Source organism: Aspergillus tanneri (assembly GCF_003426965.1).
Source record: "Aspergillus tanneri strain NIH1004 chromosome Unknown AapTan_3_pilon_pilon_pilon, whole genome shotgun sequence".
NCBI lineage: Eukaryota > Fungi > Ascomycota > Eurotiomycetes > Eurotiales > Aspergillaceae > Aspergillus > Aspergillus tanneri.
In genome coordinates this window covers 1,768,333-1,793,815 of record NW_022984630.1, presented here as the reverse complement: position 1 = coordinate 1,793,815, position 25,483 = coordinate 1,768,333, and the positions used below count along the sequence as shown (strand labels likewise).

The following is a 25,483-nucleotide window of genomic DNA, read 5'->3' as shown; positions in this document are numbered from 1 at the left end:
AAATATACCCAGAAAATCGCCCTCGTATAGAGGAATTGTGGGACAAGCAGAAAGGGAAGTCCTATCCTTGGGCTGAAGGGATATAAAGACAGACTTGTCCTATCCACCTTCCAATATCGATCCACTATCAAATGTAACCCCCAAGTAGTCAGCTAAAACCAACTTCGACTAAGCTGTTAGCTTGAATTTGGCTTTTTTATTTTTGGAGAGCCACTTATTAGCAGTATTATTCCATAAAGACCCTTCGACCTGCAGCCTTTTTGCCACGTGTGGATAATCCAAGTATGATCTCCGCGTGACATCTCTATCCTTCAGCTGAAGAACTCGGTTCTTAAGTTATTTAATTTAAGGTGTATAAACCTTTTCCCACTTCATAACTGTATTCACTACAAAGATTGCTAAGTTCTTAGAATATCTCTTACAGCAGCTGTCGAATTTTTTATTTAATAAAAAAAAAGGATCAACACCGGCTTGCCCGAGTTCGCCACAGTCAACCCATCTGCAGGTTCCATGGCTATTGGTAACATCACAACATTAAGGAGTTTACGTTACCAGAATCTGGATTTCTTCATCCATAATACTGCATCTGTGGGGTATTGACTGAAATGCAAAGGCTTTGATTAGTTTATATAACCACATTAGGTAGGGTGGAGAAGGTGCAATGCTAGCCAGCCAGTCACGGCATGAATGCGTCATCGCTTTTCAGGGACAGAATGTTAATGTCACTCCAAAGTGGAGAAAGGAGTGACCAATCAAGGTTGATGACGGGCGCAAGTCACGATCAGTTTCACTATTGGTTGATGTGCGGAGCCGTAGTTACGTGGGATATCCTGTCTATTGCTCCGTCCAATAGCTTAGATTCTTTGGTATGGTAGATCTTATTCTGATTGGTCTTTAAACAAGGGCATGAGTTCTCAGTTATGTGGACAAATATCAAGAATATGTTGGATATGCTATGCGACCTTTAGGCTATCTAAGAACAAGGATCTTGTTTGTCGAGTCGGACCCGACGTAATTACGGATCACATAGGAACGCACACGTCTACTCCTATAGCCAACTTCTCTCATAAGATATGGTCAACTCTTGGGAATAGTGTTAATGTTCAGCAAAACTACCAACATGACATCTGCGTCGTATTCTTGGCTGAATACAAAAGATTTCCGGAACAAAGTGGCTCATCGATGTTGTTGACTTTTGCCATTGATTTATTGGCCATTAAGGGGTGAACAGGGTGATCCGTGTGTGATAAAGGTGAGTTAACCTCACCCCTATAAAAAAAATTCAAGTCGGACAATCAGCGACATATCTGCTAGGAAGTTTAACTCTGCAGTACTCTGACAATGAGAACCTCCGGTAGCTATGATAAGGTTAGAGATTCATCTCATTTGTATCCTGAATTTCCCCAATGTCTTCCTGAAGGTGGGAAAGTCAATGGCGACCCCGTATCTTGTGGGAGACATGCATGAGTGGAGAGACACTTGATGGTAAACTCTGATCATTAAGTGAGATACATGGTTTTCTAAACCATTTCTACTCGCACCAGTTTTGTTACGGTGTGGACCCTCACACTACACCACTCACTACTCCCAGCCATGTTTTACCCTTAGCGGGACGGGGATGCCTTTTGATGCCACAGGCCTTTTCTTAACCATGTCCGCTACCACAGGTTAGCTCCCATCTCAAGGAGTAAATTCACCACTGCGTCATGCTTGTTCTTTGCTGCTACTTCCAGCGGTGTTCTCCTGTACCAACCTTCCAGGTCTGGGTTGGCACCCTTTTCTAGCAGTAGCTTCACCATTCCTTCATGCCCCATCTTTACAGCATATGACAACAAATACTGTTCGTTGGCCTCCAACTTGACGTCTTTCTCAAGTAATAGTGTCATCACGGCTTCACAACCGTTCTCTGCGGCCCATGACAGCGGAGTCCGACTATCTTTGTCCTTGGACTCCAAATCAGCGTCCTTTTTAAGCAGAAACTTTACCACCCCTTCATGCCCTTTCGCTGCGGCCCATAATAGCGGAGTCTGACCATGTTTATTCTTGGATTCCAAATTAGCACCCTTTTTGAGCAGAAACTTCACCAACCCTTCATGTCCATTCCCTGCGGCCCAAGACAGCGGTGACCGACCATATTTGTCCTTGGACTCCAGCTCAGCGCCCGCCTCAAGAAGCAGACTCGCTATCTCTTCGTGACCATTCCCTGCTGCACATGACAGTGGAGTCTGACTATCTTCGTCCTTGGACTCTACTTCAGCACCGTTCTTGAGCAGAAACTTTACCACCCCTTCATGCCCTCTCCCTGCTGCCCAAAATAGCGGAGTCTGACCATGTTTGTTCTTGGATTCCAAACAAGCACCCTTCTTGAGCAGAAACTTCACCACCCCTTTATGTCCATTCCCTGCTGCCCATGACAGCGGTGTCCGACCATATTTGCCCTTGGACTCCAGCTTGGCACCGTTTTCTAGCAATAGACTCACGGCTGCCTCATGACCATTCCCTGCGGCAAATGATAGCGGAGTCTGACCATATTTATCCTTGGATTCCAAATCAGCACCCTTCTTAAGCAGAAACTTCACCACCCCTTCATATCCATTCCCTGCGGCCCATGATAGCGGTGTCCGACTATGGCTGTCCTTGGACTCCAGCTTGGCGCCTTTTTCTAGCAGTAGCTCCACCATTCCTTCATGCCCTATCTCTGCAGCAGATGACAACAAACAGTTTGATGAAAGTGAATAATACTGTTTGTTGGCCTCCAGCTTAGCGCCCTTTTCAAGCAATAGTGTCACCACAGCCCTATGCCCGTTCCATGCTGCTTCCTCCAGCAGTTTTTCACTCTCGTACAAGAATTTCGGGCCTGGGTTGGCACCTTTCTCAAGCAGTAGCTTCACCACCCCTTCATGTCCTTTCGCTGCGGCCGTTGACAGCGGTGTCTGACCATATTTGTCCTTGGATTCCAAATCAGCACCCTTCTTAAGCAGAAACTTCACCACCCCTTCATGTCCTTTCGCTGCGGCCGTTGACAGCGGTGTCTGACCATATTCGTCCTTGAATTCCAAATCAGCACCCTTCTTAAGCAGAAACTTCACCACCCCTTCATGTCCTTTCGCTGCGGCTGTTGACAGCGGTGTCTGACCATATTTGTCCTTGGATTCCAGCTTAGCGCCCTTCTCAAGCAACAGTCTCACGGCTGCCTCATGGCCTTTCTCTACTGCCAGCGACAGCGCTGTTAATTTAGAATAGTTGTCTCTTGAATCCGGACTGGCCCCTTTCTCAAGCAAAAGATTTACTACTGACTCATGCCCGCGACTTGCCGCCTCAAATAGGGGTGTTCTAAAGTCTATACGTCGATCAGACTCCGGGTCAGGTTTAGCACCCTTCTCCAGCAGGATCTTGACAACCGCCTCGTGCCCACCCCGTGCCGCTAGTCCTAGCGGTGTCCAATAGTATCTCCGCGTAGCTTCCAGGTCAATAGGTGTGTAGATAGAGTCCGGGTGAGCACCCTTCTCAAGCAATAACTTCACCGCTACTACATGCCCCTCCGTTGCTGCGTCATGCAACAGGCTCCCGTAGCTACTTTCCAGGTCTAAGTTGACATCCTTCTCGAGCAGTGGCATCACCATTGCCTTCTGACCGGGCCGTGCAGCACATGACAGCAAATATTGATCGTTAGCCAACAGATCGGAGCTCTTCTCGAGTAGTAGCTTCACCACTGCCTTCTGACCACGCGCTGCAGCCCAAAATAATGGAGACATGCCATTTTGGCCCTCGAACTTCGGGTTGGCACCCTTTTCAAGAAGTAGCCTGACCATCCCTTCATGACCGTTTCCTGCGGCCCATGACAGCGGTGTCCGATTATCCTTGTCCTTGGACTCTAGCTCAGCGCCCTTCTCGAGCAATAGACTTACCACTGCCTCATGACCATTCTCTGCGGCATATGACAGCGAAGTCTGACTATAGTTGTCCTTGGATTCCAAATCAGCACCCTTCTTGAGCAGAAAATTCACCATTTCTTTGTCTCCTTTCGCTGCGGCCCATAACAGCGGTGTCCGATTATCCTTGTCCTTGGACTCTAGCTCAGCACCCTTCTCAAGCAACAGACTCACCGCTGCCTTATGGCTATTTCCTGCAGCAAATAATAGCGGTGTCCGACTCTCTTTGTCCTTGGACTCCAAATTGGCACCCTTTTTAAGCAGAAACTTTACCAGCCCTTTATGGCCATTCCCTGCGGCCCATGATAGTGGTGTCTGACCATGTTTGTCCTTGGACTCTAGCTCAGCGCCCTTCTCAAGCAATAGACTCACAGCTGCCTCATGACCATTCCCTGCGGCAAATAGCAGTGGAATCTGACTATATTTATCCTTGGACTCCAGCTCAGCACCTTTCTTAAGTAGCAGCTTCACAAGGGCTTCATGCCCATTCTGTGCTGCACATGAGAGTGGTGTCCAATAGTCTTTGGCCATGGACCCCAGCTTAGCACCCTTCTCAAGTAGCAGACTTACCATCCCTTTATAACCATTCTCTGCAACCCATGACAGCGGTGTCTGACCATGTTTGTCCTTGGACTCCAAATTAGCACCCTTCTTGAGCAGAAATTTCACCACCCCCTCATGTCCATTCCCTGCGGCCCATGATAGCGGTGTCCGACCATATTTGTCCTTGGACTCCAGCTCAGCGCCAGCCTCAAGAAGCAGACTCGCCATCTCTTCATGACCATTCCCTGCTGCCCATGACAGTGGTGTCCGGCTATGTTTGTCCCTGGACTCTAGCTTGGCGCCTTTCTCGAGCAGCAGTCTCACGGCTGCCTTATGGCCGTTCTCTGCACCCCATGATAGTGGTGTCCGACTATGTTTGTCCTTGGACTCTAGCTTGGCGCCCTTCTCGAGCAGCAATCTCACAACCGCATCATGCCCCTTCTCTACTGCCCAAGACAATGGCGTCTGACCAAAGCACTTATCCTCAAACTCTAACGTAGCGCCCTTCTCAAGCAATAACTTAACCACCGCCTCATGCCCATTCTTTGCGGCATACCACAGCGGTGTTCGATGATATTTATCCTTAGACTCCAGATCAGCTCTTTTCTCAATTAGCACCTTCACAACCGACTCATGTCCGTTCTCTGCTGCCCACGACAGCGGTGTCTGACCAAAATACGTATCCTTGGGCTCGGTTATTGCACCATAGTCGAGAAGTAGCTCCACTACTTCCTTATGCCCGTTCTCCGAAGCAAATAATAGTGCAGTCTGATTGTATTCGTCGGCGGACTCCAGCTCAGAGCCATTCTCGAGCAGTTGCTTCACCTCGGCACAGCGACCCTTTTGGGCTGCCCTATGTAACACTGCTATTTTGTTCCCGTCTAGAGCATTAGCATCCAGCGCTCCTATCTGTCTCATTGGATCGCTAATGTTGGGTCCAGCTTTTCTCAGTAACAGTTTAGCGATGGAGGTATGTCCGTTCGCAGCTGCTATATGTAATGCTGTCCTCTTGTTCTTGTCTACAATGCCCAGTTCAAATTTATCCAACAACAAGAGAACAACTGCTTTGCAGCCTCCCCAGACTGCACGATGCAGCGCTGTCTGCTTGTCATATTTGCATTGGGCGTTAAGATTGGCCCCCTGGAGCAATAGCTTGACAATTTTCTCGTTTCCTCTCTCGCATGCAAGATGTAGCGCTTGCTGTCCAAGTCTATCCTCCAGAATACTGTCAGCTCCTCTTCCAAGAAGTATCTGGACTACACGGCAGTGACCCCTCCAGGTTGCATAGTGTAATGCTGTCCATGTATGTCTGTCTCGAAAGTCAGAATTAGCCCCTTCTCGTAGCAGGCGATCCACCTCAGCCTCGTCTCCGCTCACGGCCGCTAGCAGCAGCTGTACTTCTTTATCTTCTATCAACGTGCTTGATTTTCGGTTGTCAGAATAGGTCTCCTCAGTTTCACTACCCGCCACCCCTTCCTCATCACCTATACTGAGCTCCTCTGTATCTGGTTTCTCATCCAACGGCGGGTGAAAGTAGACAGCACCAACATACTGACAACTGATGGAAGCTGGGCTTTTTTTAACAAGCAACGCTCTGGCGATTGAGTTTACGTCAGGTTCACATAGAAGCAAATGCGTGCCTGGCTCCTGCTGACCTCTTTCCAAGCCAGAACGCAACTTTACTTCTACCAACGGATGGGTATCCTTCCATATGTATCGTTCGTCTTTCCCAAACAGAGAACTGTCGCGAATCACTCTCCACCTTCCGGAAACGCCTCCACCTTTGGTAACCTTTAACATGGAAGTGCCTGAAGAAGGCACCATATCGACTAAAGAAGTGGGACACCAGCTAAAACCTTTCGGCATTGTGGCTGAATTATGGAAGAGATGTCCGTGGTGCAGTTGCCCAATCGTCTTCAACACACGCTGATAGGTATCTTGCTGTGATTCATCCTCGATTACGTTGATGCCAGTCAGGAGAGCCGCAATGGTAGCTATATCTCTAGGCCAAGAAGTATAACGTGAGCCTAGAACTGTTAAAAGCTCATTGACCGAGAGTGGCTCCCTCTTTCTTAGGTTGCGGATCGGTATCTTCGCGAGACAGTTGTCGGTTCCACTGTTGGTTTCGAGGATATCTTCGTCGAGGTCCTTGATAATAGAATGTTTGAACATCACTTTGACTTTCTGCGACCTGGCTAGCTCTAGTGCCGTCCAGCCTCGGCTAAACCACGGTGACATAATGATGGCAAAGCATGCAGTCTCAGCATCTATCCATTCACAGTCTCGGAGATAGCAGTCATGAACCAATGTGATCCGAGCGTCCTCGTAATTGCTTTGGATCTGATTGATAGCTTTATTACGCGCAGCCTTATCCTTCGGAATGGAGATTGTGTCCCACCGGATTCCTTTGCATTGAAATTGTTCAGCAATGCTACTGAAGAAATTATACAGGCACTCATTAACCCCTTCTTGAGAGGAAGGTCCAGTTCCAGTTCCGTCTGACCAGACATGGGAGATCGCCATAAATGGCTCGGGACGTTCGAGGATTGATGATCCATCTAATTGCCACACAGTTGTTTTTCCTGCATTCACAGCTTCATCTAACTTAGTGGGTAAAAACAAGCCATGGGAGCGACCGCATTGCTCCTCAGGATTGTTTGAATGTTTCCCGCACTCGTGGCGCTGTTCTCGAGAGGTGAAGTTCAATCGCGAATATTCACAGAAATCAAACGTGCACTTCTCGTGGCCTAGATGGGGCACTATATTTTCGATATTCGTGCTGGGAGGTATCAAACGAGGAAGATTGTTCTCCCTACCGGGAAGGCTCCGGGTTATGGCCCAAACTCGATTGGGGCAAAGTTTAAGCTCTTTCGTAAGGGTTTGGATGGCTTTGTCTATTTGGACGTATGACTGATCAGGACTCATGGCTAGGTTCGAAATAATAATGGCTCCCCAACTACATCTCAGTATGAATCAGTCAGAAAGACTTTAATTATATTGTTGTAGTTCAAATTTCACTGGAAGACTGTGCTCACATTCTGATCAGAAAACCTAGGGAGCATATACACACAAATTGAGCCTCGATTCACAACTAATATAGATGTGCACAGTGAAAGACTGTTGGTACGGTTGTGTGGTGTTTTGTAGTAAAGCAGCAAAATTCTATAAGCCGAAAGGAAGATCGCGAAAGTTGCGGATAGCGTAGGTCTCAATATGAATGCGCAGTATTATTTTTAAATTATTATTTCCTTCATCTGACGCATGGATCCAGGAAAGTGCCTGTTTGCTATTAGAGAGAAAAGGAGGAGAGATTTGATAATAACAAATAACATTGCTTACAGCCTTCACGATTCATACGTATTAAAAAATGCACATGACTTTGATCCTAACTGAAGATGTCACAGGATTTTTCAGCTGATCGACGACTCATCCTGGCCTCTCGTGCATTTCAGTGGTATTTTTTGGTAATTTACCTATCTCAGTTTCTTATTCACTCATATTTTACCACCTTAGGCTCCATACACTTTGATGATTTCATTGGGCGGCGAAGAAACTGCGCTAAAATACATTAGCGGCCCAGATTAGGGGAGTTTTGGTGGTGGTGGTGCCACCAGGCGTAACTGGTCAAAATTGTCACGGGCACTTGTTCAGACACGCAAACGAGTGGGAGAGGCTACCTCAGAAGCTGCTTGTAATTCAGTCGCGAAGATGCTTTTGTGGAGTATTGATTGTTGCGGGATGTCTTCTCTGGTCTTAGTTCCATATCTACTCCATATGATGGAGAATTCTGGAGTGGAGGGACATCTCAGGTAGCTCATCATCCTCATACATTAGAATTGAAGGACCACATCACCTTTTCGCCCGATCATTTATTGGTCCACGTAATTCGATCCCCGAAAGAAGTGGAACTTAGCGTTGCCGATTATACATAGCATCGGAACCACATTACAGTATACGCATACGCCGTTCATGCCTACATTAAAGAGATTGAGTTTTCAAGATTTTGTATCTCCAGGTCAATATTTAACAAATGTACTTACGTCCCGGTAATGTCGGTAGGTGCGTTGTCCGATTTTTATAATATTACAATACTGTCGATCCCTGTTAATTTATATATGTCTCCAAACAATCCAGACCCACCTCGGTATCTTCTCCGGCAATGCTTTCATCAGCACTGGGCTAATACTCCAGTTCTAAAATGTTTACACCCTGATAGAGGTGTCCTCGTGCCGTCTGCCTTATGTGGTCCCGAAGTTCATCCGCTGCGGAGACTAGCAAGGAAGCTTAATATATAATTTTTAAAAGTAATATTAGTCGCCCTTACCCATCACTAATATCCAACCTTGCTCGTCCCGGATGTTAGGCAGCTTTTTAATCTGGTCGCTAGATGCCTTGAGAAAAATAATATTTTTATAATCTGGAACACCCTGGTAAAAAGCAGACTCGTTTATACTGGCCGAAGGGAAATTTAATCCGCTCGAGGCCATTCCCCACATAAATAGAGATTTTGAGTATCTAGAACATGGTATTGTTAGCATCAGGATAGGGCGTCGTGGTATAAAAATCTAATACAAACATAACCTTTATTTATAATATAATCTTTTAGGAGGCTATTTAGTAGGCCCTGGGCCGCGACAATCTCGCCAATTAACTCCACTTGCCAGACTAAATAGTCAGCGGACCTGTGAGATACAGGTATTATAACTATAAATTATTATTATTTTTTTGTGTATAGAATTTCTGCTGCGATCCCAAATCCACTCGCGACTACTAAGACATTTTTATAGTAACTCATATCCTCATTTATTCCATGCAGACCTGTGAACAAGGCTCAAAAAGAAAACGAGCTCTCCACAGCCGCGGGTGCGTAGGGAAGAAGGTCCGCAGTTAAACCACAGTATAATTACATGAGAAGTTTTATGGTCTCCTGTTTACCTCTAGATCAAGAGGTAACTATAAAAGGGTGTGTCTGAGTCCACGACTATAAGCTAATTAATAGTATCCAGAGGTTAATATACTGTCCGGCCTCTAGTTTTACAGATCGAGGTAAGATTACGCGGACATGGGCGGCAGTTACCACAGTACCTTCCACCTTAAATTCTTTTACGCTAAACAAGACGACTGCCTTGGGAGAACCACAGCTGTTAAACAGCCCATTTCGATAGAGAAGGGTTATCAGCTGTAGGAATAAAGTTAGCCTAGATATCCCTAATACAACCAAGAGCTAAATTTTTGAAGAACTGCTCCTGGATGAAAAATGCAGCCATGTGCGTAAACAAAGAGGCGTGTTAAGGTCTAATATCCTCAGAGAAAAATCTTATAGGACCATCGACGAAACCATGGAATGGAAAGGAGAGCAAGGACACCCAGTGAGACCGCAGCCAGCAGATATTTGGTTAAAGCGGAAAGTACTAAGAAAGGAGCGTATAATCGTGGTAAAGAGGTTTTGCATTTCACGGAGCAGAAAGCTAAATCCCTTGGCCTGGACTGCCACAGCGATGTGAAATAACGGCAGAGTAATAGCCATCCAGCTGGTAGCATGGTTGATTTTGCGACAAGAGCGCCATATAATGCCTAGAATGTTAGCTAGATAGTAAAGGTAGATAGCCAATAAAGGAAAAATCAGGTTAACAAGGGCTAGTTCCTCTGCCTGGCGGCCAGCGCCAGTCTAAGATTTTATTCTAAAAAAAGAACGAGAAAACATTAACTCCAATACATAATCTGTGAAAGAAAACACTGGCTTGGGTTAACCGGTTAGCAAGGAAAAAAAAGTCAGCAAAAATACTGCCAGCTGTAATGGCATAAATAAGGCATCTATATTCTGTTCGAAATGAGAGAGGGTAATGGACAAAGCAAGAAGGATAGATGAGGGAAGAACAGCGTGAAAAGCGCAGAGTATTTATAGTACAGAGTGCCACAAATAACGATCTCGCTGCGGTACAGCTCTTTGAATTAGAGTGTTACTAAGACTGAAAAGCTACTCCGCACTTCCGCAGCGAACCCTTAGGGCCCTAGGAAAAGATATTTAATAGGCCTCGACACCTCGAATCCTGCGCTCTTTAAGTAACCTTATCTGGCTAGGAATCCACATGATGTCCAAGAAATTGTCATGGGTAGAGAGGCATCGCTCAGAAAGTGCTCGCGCAAAAGCACAACAATACAGACATAAAAAGGGCCTATTTAAAAAGGCAGTGGAATTTAGTGCTGAGTGTGAATCTAATATCCTCGTGGCTATTTAAATACAGAAGACTGGCAAGATCTATATTCTTGATTTATTCCCGCGAAAACAATGGCTAAGTACACTGTCCAACTTAGTATGCCCCACCAGGGTCTTTTCCGTTATCGCACTTACATTATTAGGCAACATACTACCCTCAACAGATCTAGGAGGCACTGGAGGATATCATTCCCTAGTATAAAGAGTGTTTATTATTACATCTGAGAGGCGGATTAGCTTCTCCTAGAGATAAAAGGCACGACGTGGCCTAGGACATTTCCGACTGCTCTCAGATATAGAAAGGAGGTCCACACGTACAATAGAATGACTGTAATAGATTGTACTCGGTGCCCGGAGTTATGGAGACACGCTAACATTTTTAATCTATGGAAAGTCAGCTGAGGTTGAAGCTTACCTGAAAACCAAGACGCTAAGCCAGGCCTATCTGGAAAACTAGTCCTCATTTGTTCGCAGGGTGCGAGCAGATTTGAGATTTAGAGGAACACACCTCGGAACTATTTTAATTTAGTGCTACACTGTTTCACTCAAATATCAACTCTGAAAATCAGGATGCCTGAGGCACCTTCGGATATCCTAGTCCCGCAGCGATCTGATATATCACATTCAGGGGCTAAGGGACACGTAGACATAAGGAAGCGTTTGTCTACGCTCTCTCTCCTAGATAGATGAACGTACTCACCATGCGATACTAGATCGCACCGATAGTTTCAATATACTATCCAGTCACCGCTATCCTAGCACCTCACAACATAGCTTCTTCCCCGAGATTCTCAACAAACTCCTATATTATAAATTAATTTATTTGGAAATTATGTATCCCACCCTATGGCTCCTTCCGTACCAGCAAATCTAAAGGCTAAATAATGTTCAGTCTGGGCTGACGACGATAAGCAGGAAGTTACGAGAACATTCCACAACCAGGGGTTTGATGGCCCAATACGGGAGGAAGGGAGAAATCTAGCAACTGATTCGACTCACCTGATCGAGGATGAGCTATTCATCAATGAGCTTGGAGCTCAGTAAAAGCCTCCCACACAAATATTTGGGAGAAGCAGCTCTCACTTGTCCGCAGTTCAATCCATAAACTGCCTTACTACTAGAATCCTTGCGGCTTCTGAACCTATCTGCTCACATATGTGCAAAGGAACCGGTCTAGTCCAAAGTCGGTTAGCATATCACGCATCATACACTATCGCAAATATAGTTTAAGGCTTCTTGGCTCAGTCTGTCATTGAGGCGAGCATAGGCTCACTGAGGATGGCTCCATAGAGGAAGGTTCTCGCTAAGAGCAATTTCTGGTTGGGTTTTACTGGCTATGCGGCCAAATGGTACAGCTGTGGGTACATTCACCAATTGTTGAATAAGGGCTCTTCATACCCTGGGAAGTGGAGCATGATATGAATCCCTCTTAGTTCTTAGAAAGTCTCAACAAGGATCTTTCCTCAGCCAGCCCTCAGCACTGCAGTAGTATGTTGTGTATACAGATAATGTGCACTACAGCCGTTGACAACAAACCCGAATAGTCATCTTCCAGTATTAATTTCCGAGTATAAAACGGTCACATCATAATTCATGTCTCATGCGTTGCTTCTCACGCTCAAAACAGTTAAGACGCTTGTCTCGGCTCTTCTCTGAGCAGACCTCTCGCTTGCATTTCTGATTAGGTGAAATGCTACCCAGTGGTATTCGTCGGGTTTGCAACGTTGCCCGCTCAAAATCAATGAATATCACCCGTCCATTTTCCTCAACCGTGTTGCCGGGCATTGTATCATCCTAAAGCACGCATAGGTCGTGAATAGCCTGCAAGGATTTCTCCAGCGTCATCATCATGACCAAATGACCTCCGGTCTTGCGAGGAATTATAGGACGTAACGACAGCAGACTTTGGATTGGTATAGCATGGATTGCCTCGACTCGGGTTACATGTCGGGGGAATAAATGTAGGTATTTATGGTGTTTCTACTAGTATGGATTATGAAGGAGAGTATATATTAAGTTGGATAGTCGAGCAGATAACTTTCGAATACAGAGTTATATGATAGTCGGTATTTATAAAAGAACTGAACTTGATAACTGGCGACTTTATTATTTTCCATAGGTTAAATAGATAAATATAAATATTATATACATACGTCACCCCATCTTCTCCTCCACTGCAATAACCTGCTTACTCCCCTCTTGTCCATGCAAAACACTCATCGCTACAGGTCCTGTAAATCGTCTCCTCCCTGATGTGACCTAGGTAACTAGCGCAATTAATGCAACGACGCCAATCGCTGCACTGATATATCTCATAGAGTCGTGACTGACAGGATATGTAGTGGGAAAGTTGAACGTAATAGCTGTAAAAAGCAGAAACAGGAGTCCGAGAATATTTAGAGAGTGAGATAGACTAAGTCAGGGCAAAGGGTCCTTTCATGGTTGTTATATGTCCGGTTATATATCCCATAAGACGAGATGAGAGGGCCTTGGCGTAGAAGAGATCTATTTATAATTATATTAGATACTGTTCGTCATGTACAAGGAACGTAGGAAATAGAAAGGAAAAGCAAATAAAACCCTCCTGTCGCAATTATAATTACTGTTTCAAACCCCGTGGTAGTTCCGAAATTAATTATATCCAGAGCCAACTGCATCATCAGTGCCAGGAGCACCGCGTTGACAGGGACCTAATATTTGGGTTCGACTTTAGCCAAGACAGCTGAGAACGGCAGCCTATAATCTGGTAAAACGTAGATAGATTACGATCCCTCTGCAAGGATATTATTCCCCGCGACTAGTATAATAACAGCGACCATACTAGCTAGGAGACAAGTCCCTACTTTGCTTCCTGTGGGGCTGTAAAAAATTTGAAGGACTGGTATACTAGTAGTTGTGTTCGCAGTGCTATTAATGTCGCCGATCTAGAAACACAGAGTTAGTAAATATACAAACACTGTTACCGCGCAGATTTCAGTGTTAATATCTGATGTTGACGTCCATTAAGCTTCTCCTTTGCCTTGTTTGTTTATCGCTATTCATTTCTGGGTTACGCACAAACTCTGTGGTGGCCAGCAGCCAGGTGCGACTTCCTCAGAGCGACCCTGCATGGCGATATTCATATTTAGGCTAGGACAGGTCAATGAGTTCTGCTACTACTACTACAATCACAAAGGAAACAAGCAAAGCTGTCCAAAATGGGTAAGTGTGGAAGTGAAAGAGAGGGGTGAATACAAGGATCTTCAAGAGCTGACTATACCACATGTTTACTGGCCAAAATAGCTAGCAAAAGACACATAATTCTATTATATTTTCATTCCTTCAGTACCTCTTACACTGCGAGCATGTTACTATTTGAAAATTCTTGTATGTGCAGCTGATATATGATAACATTGGAAAAAATAATAATTGATGCCAATGGTCTTGTTGTCAAAGCTTACACATTGGACTTAGTTCCACATTGCCAAGTTCACTCATCTTGGATTATTTTCTTAGCAACTCCCAAGTCTTTCTTCCTGAATTATGTACGGCCTTTTCAGGCCATCATGGCTGTGGACGGAGAAGCTCATTGGCTTTTTCTCACCATTACAAACAGGGACGGAGGGGTCCAGCCACGACCCATTTCCGTCAAAGAGATTGGCCTCGAATTTGGGGTCCTGCTTTGCTCATTAGCCGACTGAACAACTGTTGGCCCTGGTGACTTTGTCGGACACGAAGTTGGTCCTGGTTAATCCCTTACACACTTTGCGCCTCCGGTGTAACTGCTTGTCCGATTGGACCCTATCCCCCAAAAGCCCCCTGGCGCCATGGGAGCATCAGGCTCCATTACACTCAAGGCTGATGGAGAAGACATTAGTTAGTTATGCTATTTGTGTTACAGAACCACGTACAGGGAGAAAAGTTTATCTGGACTGGTCTATCCCTGCATATTATGTTGATCATTTTAATATCAGTTAGAACATGCAGATGTAAAGCCTGTGTAAAAGGGGAGAAGAGAACCTCATGCCCTAGCTAACTTCCAGGCTGCCCCTTAAGGACATATTTTGCCAGCACATAGTTAACCATTCCACTTTCAGTACTGGACACTTATGGCTAGCTGAATGTGAGTTTCAGTTCCTGTACTACGCAGAATATACTTACACACAGGGTGGTTTTCTATATGCCGATAAGGCTCGATATGGTATCGATTGTTTTCAACAAACTAAAAGGCTTGACAAAATGAAGCATTTTTGATTAATAAATTATTTTAGAACTCTCTGAAGCACATAGGTATTAAGATCTTTATCTGATCAGATGCTTCTGCTTTTTGGTAAAGTTGTTGTAATTGGTAAAGTGTTTTAGTATAAATTTGGCCTTTTTAAATAGTAACTTTGATATCGTGCTTTTTTAAAATATGGTACCGAAATGCAGTAGCAGATTTCACACTATATAATACCTTAGTATAATGCTTGAAGCAGGGTTTCACGGCGCTGTGCAATCTGACTATATAAAGCGAGAACAGTTCAAGGATACTGTCCTTAAATATTAGTCTTTTGCTCCTGGCGCAGTGGTTTTCTCAATCGAATGTTCCCGATTGGGTAGGCCGTGACTGGAATGGTGTGACAGGAATGGTGATATCTAGTGCATATATGGCGGTCATATTCGTGGTGAAATTTTGCACGATACTATTATTACATATATCGCTGCAATAACTAAGCCACCTGACTCGCTAAGCTAAAAAGCTACAAGGGGATGACTGAAAAGTAGTTCCTGTGTATGAGGTTGGTGTTAGTCACAGAATGATTACTGGTGCCACTTGTACTTTGCATGTAGATTAATAATGCATAAACATATCACACTGCTACCAGCTTATTCCCTTTAGAAGTCAGTGAGGGATTTTCTAACAGTCTAAGCTGTGGCAGTCTGAGAAAGAATAAAATTATGGCCAGTTGAAGACTACGTATCAAGTAACCTAGTCTGTTTATGCCGAACTAAGTGCAGGGGTGCAACTTTGTCGTATGGCTACCATCTAGGAACAAAAGTATTAATATTCCTTTTATCCCCTTTGCTGATAGCAGACCTTCTATTACCTTGAGAAGATTTATACTTAGCAGCCACCTTCAGTTGCAGAAACCTTTCCACTCTAGACCTTAACAGCATAATGCGCTTTCTCCAAATTACTACCCTCCTTACTCTTCTTGCGCGTCTGGGTTTAGCCCAAGGTGATAACAGCAAGATCATTGTAGGTTATAAGGCTCTTCCTTTAATCAACAACCTCTTCTTGAACTATTTAATTCTAACTACTAAGTAGGTCCAAGTGATTGCAGGGAGAAGCAGAAGCCAATTCTACCCAGAATCTGGTGAATGCATCTTAATTGGTGTTAAGTGAGTATATAACTAAAGTTAACTTCTCCTCTTAATCTAATAGTTGGGCAGCGGGGCAGACAATGTACAGAACACAGCCAGGTGTACTCTCTACAGGTATATTATAAATAAAACTAAAATTTGGAGAATAATATTAACATATATCTTAGAGATCCGGATTGCCTAAAGCCGATTGCCAATTTTAAACCGGGCGCCCACAGGGTCTCTCCTCCTGAGAATATTGGGAGTGTGGAATGCCACGATGAAGAGGAATAGCACTAAGTTGGCGATTGCTATATGTGAAGTCTGGAACTTGGTATAATTAGCCTTTTTATTTAGACGGAGGGTATGCCTTTACAGTGTTGTCTCCTTGGTATGGGTTTTTTCCCCCTCACGCTAGGTTTTCCCATATTGTAATGCGAATGCAGAGGAGAAATAGTATTTTATCAGTTTTTGGTTCGGAAAATCTATTACCTGATATCTTGTTTCTGGAGTAACTTGTCATAGGATATTTCGATAAGCTCCTGAAACAACATTGCGTAGTTGCGACAGGGCTCCAGGCTCCAGAGCAGAAGTAACACCAGCCATAAATTCTTTAGTACAGATATTTGGTTCATTCAGAAGGGTCTCTGTATCCATCTTGTACATCCCTCGCTAGGAAATTACGTCTTCATGAGATCACCAAGGCTATAATTGGGAACTATAAAAGCTTCATAAAGGTATGCCACGCCAAACAATTGATCTCACAGTTGCACGTAGAGTTCTTGGTCTTCACAGCGTGCTACTGCTATGTGCTGATAAGCAGTAACTCTGTGTAAATATTGTGGACGCGTATGCAACGTCTGGAAAGTGCAGAGTTAACCCAAGTACCGCCACTGCCAACGATATTGGCTAGATGCTCAGATGCGTATTGATCTCGAACCTACAGACTACTACGTGGCGCTGGAACTGGAGGGAGCCGAAATCGATGGGAATAATTAGGACTTATTTGTAAGAGGCTGTGAGGATAAGTTCAATTTGTTTGCAGTGATTTACAGGGAGTGTGTTGGATATCACGCGGTGTCTACCTAGAATAATGAAGATGCCCAAAGGTCGGCATCCATGCACCAGATTATCTGATGCGGGAGTTTCGCGCTTTCCTCTTCTCCTCGCACATTCTACGAACACTACAGAAGTTCCATCAAGCTTTTTCATCACAACCTATTAAATTCACCCCGCCAAGTCTTCGATATCCTTCTACGATGACGAGAGATAATAAACAGCGGGCAGAGCATGCCTCTCTTACCTGAGCTATCGCTTGTTTCATTAACGAGAAGCTCGTTCAGAGTCGTTTCACCAACTCCTCTGTCATCATCTCTCATCCTGCCTCTGATGAGACTATCACGGTCAGCTTAGCGTCTGTCCCAGTGTTTGAAAGCTTTGTGCATACGTCTGAGATCGGAACCGACGTGAGACATGGGGATACTCCGGTGAAAAATGGAGCCAGCGTGATGAGGATCTACGGGACGTGGGCGAATATCGACCTGGAACGATTTTGCTTGGAGATCGAAAATTCAACGGAAAACCAAGCACTCGCCTATAGCAACCCTCAACTCAACATTGATTCACCACCCATCGACTGGGAGCAAGGCCTACAGGAGGGTCACTCTCTACACCCATTACACAAATCCCGCTATCCCATCATATCCGACTTTCGCACGGCAAAGTTATATTTTGTGGCAATTGAGTCATCTGTCGTCCAGGTTGAGGGAGATTATGAGCACTGGATCCAGCAACTCTTGCCGGGTACTACAATGAATCAACGAGATGTAGTATTCCCTGTCCATGAGCTCCAACTCATCAGTGTTGAGCGTGTTCCCAAACGCTCGTGTCTTGTCGAAGACTGTGAATGCCGCAGATCTCTCTGCGAACCCTCTCTCTTCCTTCCAACGTCGGACTTTTGTGTCAAGTTACCCGTGGATTTCAAAACCCAGCAAATTGTGCGGACCATGGAGCCGTGGGATATCATGATGGGCCAGAGTCTCAGCCCAATTCTCCCGTTGATTGAAAGCGCAGCCAAGGAATACGGGGGCTCCCTAATGATGACGCGTGAGTACGCTGCGGCCGCCTCCTCCAGTGAGCACCTAGGCTGTATCATCCGCGAGAGTACCGAGCCGCAGGCCACTATCGGATCATCGTCTGCGCAACGCTGACGGAGAACGTGGATGCTATTTGGGGAGATAAACCCGACAAGATTGCGATTCTGCGGGAGTACAGCGATCAGTTCCTCCGCGCTGTTTTGCCCCCAGTGTTCAGTCACGGCCTTGGCCTGTCCGCCCATCTCCAGAACTCTCTTGTGCGGCTGGATCCCAAAACCAAAACAATTAAAGGTTTCGTTGTCCGAGACCTTGGCTTCCTGAAGGTCCACCGACCTACATTCACCAGGTCGACGTCATTAGACATCAACGTACCGAAGAAGAGCATGTATGCCGAAAAACTAGAGGACGTGTACTGGTACCTCCTCAGTCCGGTCATCAATGGTCATTTGTCATACTTCGTTCGTGAGCTGCATCCTGGCCTTGCCGGGTGGAAGATTGTTCGTGAAGTATTGGAACGTCTCATTCCTCAAAACAACACAGCAGCAAGGCATGTTTTGCTGGAGAGCCCTGAATCCCTCTCTAAGTCAAACATCACGATGGAAATCCATGGGTTTGACAAGTTATATCCACATATCGCCGTCCCAAATCCTTTGTATCATTGCAAGTTCGCTGGTTAGCAGCCGGACCGCCAGTTGCTGTAGTTTTCAACATGCAATCTTGCATGGACAGGCTGGGAATGCACAACCTACACGCCACCTTGTATCCAAGAACCTTGATGATGCGTCTTAATGGCACTACTACCCGCAAGGAATCAGTTGCAAATAGTCAAAAATTATTAAACACAGGGGAGTCAACCCTTATTTCATGGATTATAGATATGGATCGTCGTGGCCTGCTTCTCCAGATGTAAACTATACGATACCTAGCCCAGCTATTTCTCTTTGCCCGAAATCTATCTGCTTCAGCTATCAGAGGGCACTGGGTATTAATGTTTATTAAACGCCACCCGGAAATCAGCTCAAAATACACCAGACGGTATAATTATCAACGGGCAAAATGTGAGGATCCAGATATTATTCAGGAGTGGGTTACTACTATTATTGCAATTAATACATCTGGATGGGTGCTACCACCACAGATTATTCTTGCTGGCCAGAATCATCAATCTTAGTGATATAATAATATACGAAAGCGCTGTCGCATCTCTGAGAGCAAGAATGGATGGACAAATAATAATATAGGTTTGGATTGGCTACAAAATTGCTTTGATAATTATACAGCACCACGTACAGTAGGGAGATAAATTTTAGACGGACACAGCAGCCACGCCACTGCAGAGTTTAATAAATTTTGTATAAATAAAAAATTTATTCCTTTTTACTTACCTCCTTATTCTTCACATCTTCTACAGCCACTAGATGTGAGCTGCTTCTCGCCATTAAAATATCTCTATAGCCAAAGGACTGCAGATATGATGCAAAAAGGAATCTACTTTATTAAAAAGCAAGGGTTTTTTTTTTTTTTTAGCAATCTATCCTTCTGTTTATCTCAAAGCTTTATTATTATTAAATATTCAAAGTGGCTTTGAAGCAACTGGTCTTGTGCCACTAAAATCCGAGACTGTTCTTTCACAGCTTGATATTCAGCTTAAAATACCAACTTCACTGTCCACAGTGTTAGGTCTGCATGTGGGCTGTAACATTCGGCTCCTGTATGGCATGGAGTTTTTGTCAGTAGGGTTATGGTGACACAGCTTCTGTGCTGCCCTTGGATCTTGTTACCTTCGGGTTAATATACCTTTGATTGATTTATTGGTTGATGTAAAGCTAAAGTACTCTTATTAAACTACTAGGACTTGAGATCTAGTATATATATATAGCCACGGGGGAACTTTAGATATACTCTGTTCGATACCTGTTAAGCGTGAAAAACAATTTTGGTAAAAGCTGATATAACTTTAAGCTGGTTCGGCGTGAGAAGCTTCAGAAACCAGGTCTGCTTCTTGGCGGGCGAGCCTTTCTACCCACAATATTTTGGCACAACTTCCAGCTCGAACTTCAGGGCACTGTTACAAACGTTGGCTGGTTGCGTTGAAACACGGACTTTTTGGCAGACTCTGTAAGCAAAACTGATTAAGGCAGTTGTGGAACTTCCTTATACTCCTAGTCTTGTCTCCCTTCCAAGCTCCCCAAGCATGTAGAGTAATAAACGTTATATTTATTAATACAGTTCTATTGTCTATGAAGAGCGCAAATCAACAGTCGGGAGAATGCAATAGATCATGTACGTCTCTGGGTCCCGGTTAAAGGAGGCTTCGTCGAAGATGGCTCAGTCTAAATAAAAGCTGAAAGAATCCACCAGCTGTATCTCTCCAAGTTGGGACGATGAATTTCAGGGATCTCTTGGATTTATTGTAGAACCATAAAACATATCACACATCAGAGCTATCTAGAAGATAGAAGGGGTGATCCCTCTGTAACAGGCTTAAACCCAGGTATTTATGCGGAATACAATCTAGCGACCATTTAATCCAACCAAAGCGAGCAATCAGCATAACACCTCGACGCCTTTTTTTGCTGGCACCCAAATCATAACCAATAACTCGAGACGATGATGGTAATGGAATATTAAAGGGACCCGTCGTCTTTGCCTGTCCCTGTGAAATATCGATTGCATGTACAAGGGGACAATAGTGTACAAGTAAAGCTATTGCGACGCCGAATTAATACATGTCGGACGACCCTTACCATGCTACAACATTACCATCATCGATGAAAGATTGAACCCGTTGCCAACAGGATGGCAAGTAAGATTTGCATTGGTGGACCTGCTGTTGCACTGGGCTATCTGAATCGCGATGTCGAGACGAGCAATCGCTTTATTACTCTTGACGGGCTCAGGTGTTACCGAAGCGGTGACTACGGCAGGATCCTGAGCGATGGGAACCTTGAGTATCGGGGACGTATCTCTGGTAATTTCTCAGATCAAACTTCGGGGAATGCATCTAGAACTGGATGGTATCTCCAAAGTTATCATCCAGTCCTCCGAGGGGTTGTTACCGATGCGGCGGTCATTGCCAAGGGTGATTCCAATCAGTGTTTGGTTGCTTTTGTTGTATTTTCCCATGCTCTTCGATCGGTAGATGTCGACAGCTTCACCAGAGCACTTATTAACGCTTTGCCATTGCCAACCTACGCAAAACCTGCGACGATCATTCCTGTTGATCCATTCCCCTCACTGATAGTGGGAGAGAGTACTTCGATCTAATCAGCAAAGAACAAGCAGTAGAGCATGTTATTGACAAAATTGACTTGACAACAGACGGCATGGATGGTGGCGTTCGCTTCTCACATGTATGTGGCGAGATAAGATTTAAGGTAGGTATGTTAAAGGAGTACACGGAGGAAACAGAGGGTGCTGCTTTCCAGCAATTGCCATGGAAAGGATGGCTAGTAAGAGCTCGATACTACGGGCTACATTCGGGGGTTTGTGCTTATTTAGAGAATCTGGATGGTGGAGACAAGCTAATAATGCCATGGCTTCACACGAACGAGTGCGTTTAATGACGGCCACGACGCTCTTATGGGATGTATTATTTACATGGCAGTCAGGTTGCCAGTTCCTGTCAGTTTTAGCACAAATGCAAATTTTGAACGAGCCCGTTTCCAATTAGTTCTTTCTGGAGTAGTGAGAAATGTAGAGTCACGTGATATAACATATCTGCCTCAACACCATAGGATTACGCTGATAGAGCCACTCACTATGATGCTTAGTTTGTCTAGTATATTTAATAAACCACGTGACTATAAAATTTTGGACTAATAATATCACAGCATTTTCTGTCAACAGTTGGTTCTATTTTTTTATTTTTTCGGATGGGCTAAACTAAAAGTAGGAAGGTACGAGTTGTGGCAGGAGCAAGCGAGTTGTGGCTGTATCACGTGTCCCTGTCGATTCCGTCCCTCGCAACTAAACGGCTTCATACTCACTCTATTAGGTAGTCAAGCGTTTAAAAGAGCCGTCGGGTTGGCGGCCATGCTTCTTCGTTATCTCTCTACACCATGTCAACCTTTGATGGAATAATTCAGGGTACGTGTAGATTCCTTGAAATCATAGCTGTTCTCTAATGCTTCCGTAGAATTTCCATACATCCAAAGTCAGCAAGATATCATCTTTAGAATGCCTCCTTCATCAAGTCTAACAGACATCCAGTTGATTATTTCCGCAAAAGTCCCGACAGACCACCCCCACTTGCGTGCTTCCTCAGCCATGTCCATAGTGACCACCTCCAAGGACTGGAGTCTTTTCGGGCTCCCTTCATTTACTGCTCGGCAGCAACTAGAGAGGTACCATTTTTGAACATTCATATCTGTCCATTGTGAGTCTCTAGGCTTATCAGTTTCTCAGTTGCTCTTGCATATTGAAAAGTATCCCCATCGGATGAACTTCAGCAAAGGCATTCTAGAGTCTCGGAGGCTACACTACAAGCATTTATCCAAGCTCTTGGTATTTAACTCTTTAATGTTCTTCATTCATTGGCTAACTTAGACAGAGACCCATTCCTTTGGACACGCCCACTGAGATCGAACTTACTCCTCGGCTGTCGATTCGAGTTACTCTTCTGAATGCAAACCACTGTACGGGAGCAGTAATGTTCCTTATTGAGGGCAATGGAAAGGCTATCTTATATACTGGTGACATCCGTGGTGCGTATCTGCTAGAAAAATTCAGCCAGCTTGTCGTATCCTTTTCACTTACGAAAAAGCAGCTGAGTCTTGGTGGGTGAACAGCCTCATCCGACATCCAGTGCTCATCCCATACACATTGGGAACAAAGCGACTAGATATGCTATACCTCGACAACACATTTGCTCGTCCATCATACGTTCGTCATACCTTTCCATCAAAAGCGGAAGGGCTGGCAGAGCTGTTGCAAAAGGTTGCGCTCTATCCAAAAGACACTATCTTTTACTTCCGAGCGTGGACATTCGGTTATGAAGAAGTCTGGGTTGCACTCTCCGCGGTCCTCAATTCAAAGGTGTGTGTTTTAATACGTGTTCGTCAAAAAATTTTGTGTTGTACTAATGAAAAAGATCCACTTGGATCGATATCAAATAGGTCTTTATAGATCCCTTGTCTCTTGCTCCCGAGTTGATGCGAACGAGGCCTCCGCTCTTTGCGGCTATGAACTTGGGAACAGATTTGTTTCTGGCTGCCTAAGTGAAGATGAACAATCTCGTATTCATAGTTGCGAGCCGGGCGTTACCTGCTCTGCAATCTCTTCTTCAAAGCTTGTCTACATCATCCCCATCGTTCATCGCGCCAAGGATGGGTCGAAAGTTCCTGAACTTGGAATAGGGGGCGGCGGTGGTGACCTGTATCAGATCCATGAGCTTGAGATACCAGATGAGTCAACTCTAGAGCAACTGGACAAGCTTTGCCTCGAACAGATTCATGACTCTCAAGTCCTCTCTCAGACAAGAAAAACGCTCGTCGAAGCGTTCAGGTCCAAGAGCAAGACACTTTCACTCGACAATTACAGGGCGAAAAATGTTCAGAATATTTCACTAGAAAGCCTCATTCATATCCTCAGTCGTGGCCACTCCAAGGAAAACCTGGGACTAGATGCAATGCAACGCTTGTCCGCAACAAATGACAAACAGGGACACACCCTCCCAAATACAATCGTATGTTATATTCGTCCCTGCCTAGTAGAGTATTTAGGATGCATTTAACATATACAAGCATTTCCCATACTCGCGCCACTCATCCTACCTCGAGTTATGTGAGTTAGTTTCAGCGCTTGGGCCGAAGGACATTATCCCTTGCACAGTTGACCCCCATACAGTGGACATGGGCGTATCCATGCAGCAACTATTCGGTCATCTCTGTTCTGGGTAGTTCAGCTTGTGAGCGAAAATTTAATGGACAACAGTACTAAATTATGAGGTAAGACACGGAGATTCATGGCTCTTGGGCTCAGCGAGCCCAAGACAGCGTTGTCATAACAGAAGAAAACTCAACTTGCCATCCTGGAAATTGTCGCTAATACCATTCAAATAAGGCTTCAGAGCAGGTTCGATGAGCTCTTATTTTGGCTTCGTGGCTGGCTATCGTGGATAGAATGGACTAACCAAGTTGGTTAGACTCGCTTCGAACCACAAGTACCAGCCCTTGTTCGGCCAGATAGATGCTGCATTAAGATACACAGTGCCTTGACTCCGATCATCCTGACTCGTCCCGCAAGCCGGCTAATTGATGCGGCGGCCGGCCTGGCGGTGTTGATTTTTCTGTGTACACGATTTTTGTTTGGCTATGTTGACATTCCACTGCGACGCGGCAAATGTGAACGCGACAATGCGATAAAAAGCACTCTTGGCAATCGTGGGCAACTCCGTCTTTTATCTCTAATGTTGATTCAAATAACCGGACGGGAAAAAAAAAAAAATAATAAATAAATAAAAGAAAGAGTAACAAAGAGTTACTTGTTGCGAGAACCGTATGATTCTTTAGTCGAGCATGTAGTGCAGTTAATAAGCGTAAACCACAATTCCAAAAAGTCTCCATCGGATTAGCTCGGGATTCCTTCCGATCATTACGATCTCCCCTCAGCAGTCAGCCTGCTCTGTACGGGGCATATGTCTACTAGTTCGTCGAGTATATTGTTCTGGTTGGCACAATGTCTCCTAACCTCTCCACTGTTAGCACCAAGGAAATGATCCAGAGATAAATAACCTCGGTACGCTTGACCTTCGGCATAGTAGTGTCAATTACGGTGGAGTGTTGAAATCCAACGCATAACAACTCAATATAATGAAGGTCTGATTTCCTAATTAAGCTGATCAAAGGCTCTATTTATATGACCGAATAGGTAGACCCCGGCGGGACCCGCGGGTTGTTATGACCTACGACACAGAGATGGAAATGAGATCAGATCGACTCTATTCGGCGCCTGCAACAAGAATACTAAAGCATGGAGAGTAAAGAAAGAGGAACGAGGTGAACAATAGGGTAGATATCCTCAACTACCACGGTCCATCGTTCCCCTTCGACCAGACATGGTAGATAGATAGAACAAACAACGAGCCTTTGCAAACAAACGCTGCAAACCGTCAACGCAAACCGACTCTGCATCGGTCGTTATATCACCACACGAATAGAATCTTACCGTTGGCCGGACTTGCCTTTCACCCCTTCAATCCTACATAATGGAAGGCTGGTTGTCGCACTTGGAAGCGCGTCAATATTTGCAACAGCCCCGCGGAGGTCGCTCGAACCCAACCTCCGTTTTACAATCTATTCGCCTAATATCTCTCCTCGATGATTGCCTTGAGCTTTCCACTTTTCTCATGATATACCAATTGGTCGATG

At 44.9% G+C, this 25,483-nt stretch overlaps 4 protein-coding genes across 4 annotated transcripts; 3 read left to right on the top strand and 1 right to left on the bottom strand.

The window, feature by feature from the left end:
• Positions 1–1,581: 1,581 nt before the first annotated feature.
• ATNIH1004_004389 (ankyrin repeat domain-containing protein) lies at positions 1,582–7,400 on the bottom strand (the record flags this gene model as incomplete). Its single annotated transcript, XM_033569059.1, has 2 exons — positions 1,582–1,658; positions 1,754–7,400. The coding sequence occupies 2 exons, from the start codon at positions 7,398–7,400 to the stop codon at positions 1,582–1,584; spliced, it is 5,724 nt and encodes a 1,907-aa protein (XP_033427865.1).
• An 8,432-nt stretch (positions 7,401–15,832) lies between these two features.
• On the top strand, positions 15,833–18,790 carry ATNIH1004_004388 (siderophore; the record flags this gene model as incomplete). The annotated part of the gene is made up of 3 exons (XM_033569058.1): positions 15,833–15,913; positions 17,361–18,123; positions 18,195–18,790. 3 exons carry the CDS (start codon positions 15,833–15,835, stop codon positions 18,788–18,790), a joined length of 1,440 nt encoding a protein of 479 aa, XP_033427864.1.
• Positions 18,791–20,912: 2,122 nt separating this feature from the next.
• Positions 20,913–21,380, top strand: ATNIH1004_004387 (uncharacterized protein; the record flags this gene model as incomplete). Its single annotated transcript, XM_033569057.1, has 1 exon — positions 20,913–21,380. One exon carries the CDS (start codon positions 20,913–20,915, stop codon positions 21,378–21,380), a length of 468 nt encoding a protein of 155 aa, XP_033427863.1.
• Positions 21,381–22,174: 794 nt separating this feature from the next.
• Positions 22,175–24,013, top strand: ATNIH1004_004386 (putative DNA repair protein; the record flags this gene model as incomplete). The annotated part of the gene is made up of 9 exons (XM_033569056.1): positions 22,175–22,202; positions 22,252–22,269; positions 22,326–22,459; positions 22,521–22,619; positions 22,666–22,891; positions 22,957–23,150; positions 23,206–23,799; positions 23,858–23,897; positions 23,961–24,013. 9 exons carry the CDS (start codon positions 22,175–22,177, stop codon positions 24,011–24,013), a joined length of 1,386 nt encoding a protein of 461 aa, XP_033427862.1.
• Between the last annotated feature and the right edge of the window lie 1,470 nt (positions 24,014–25,483).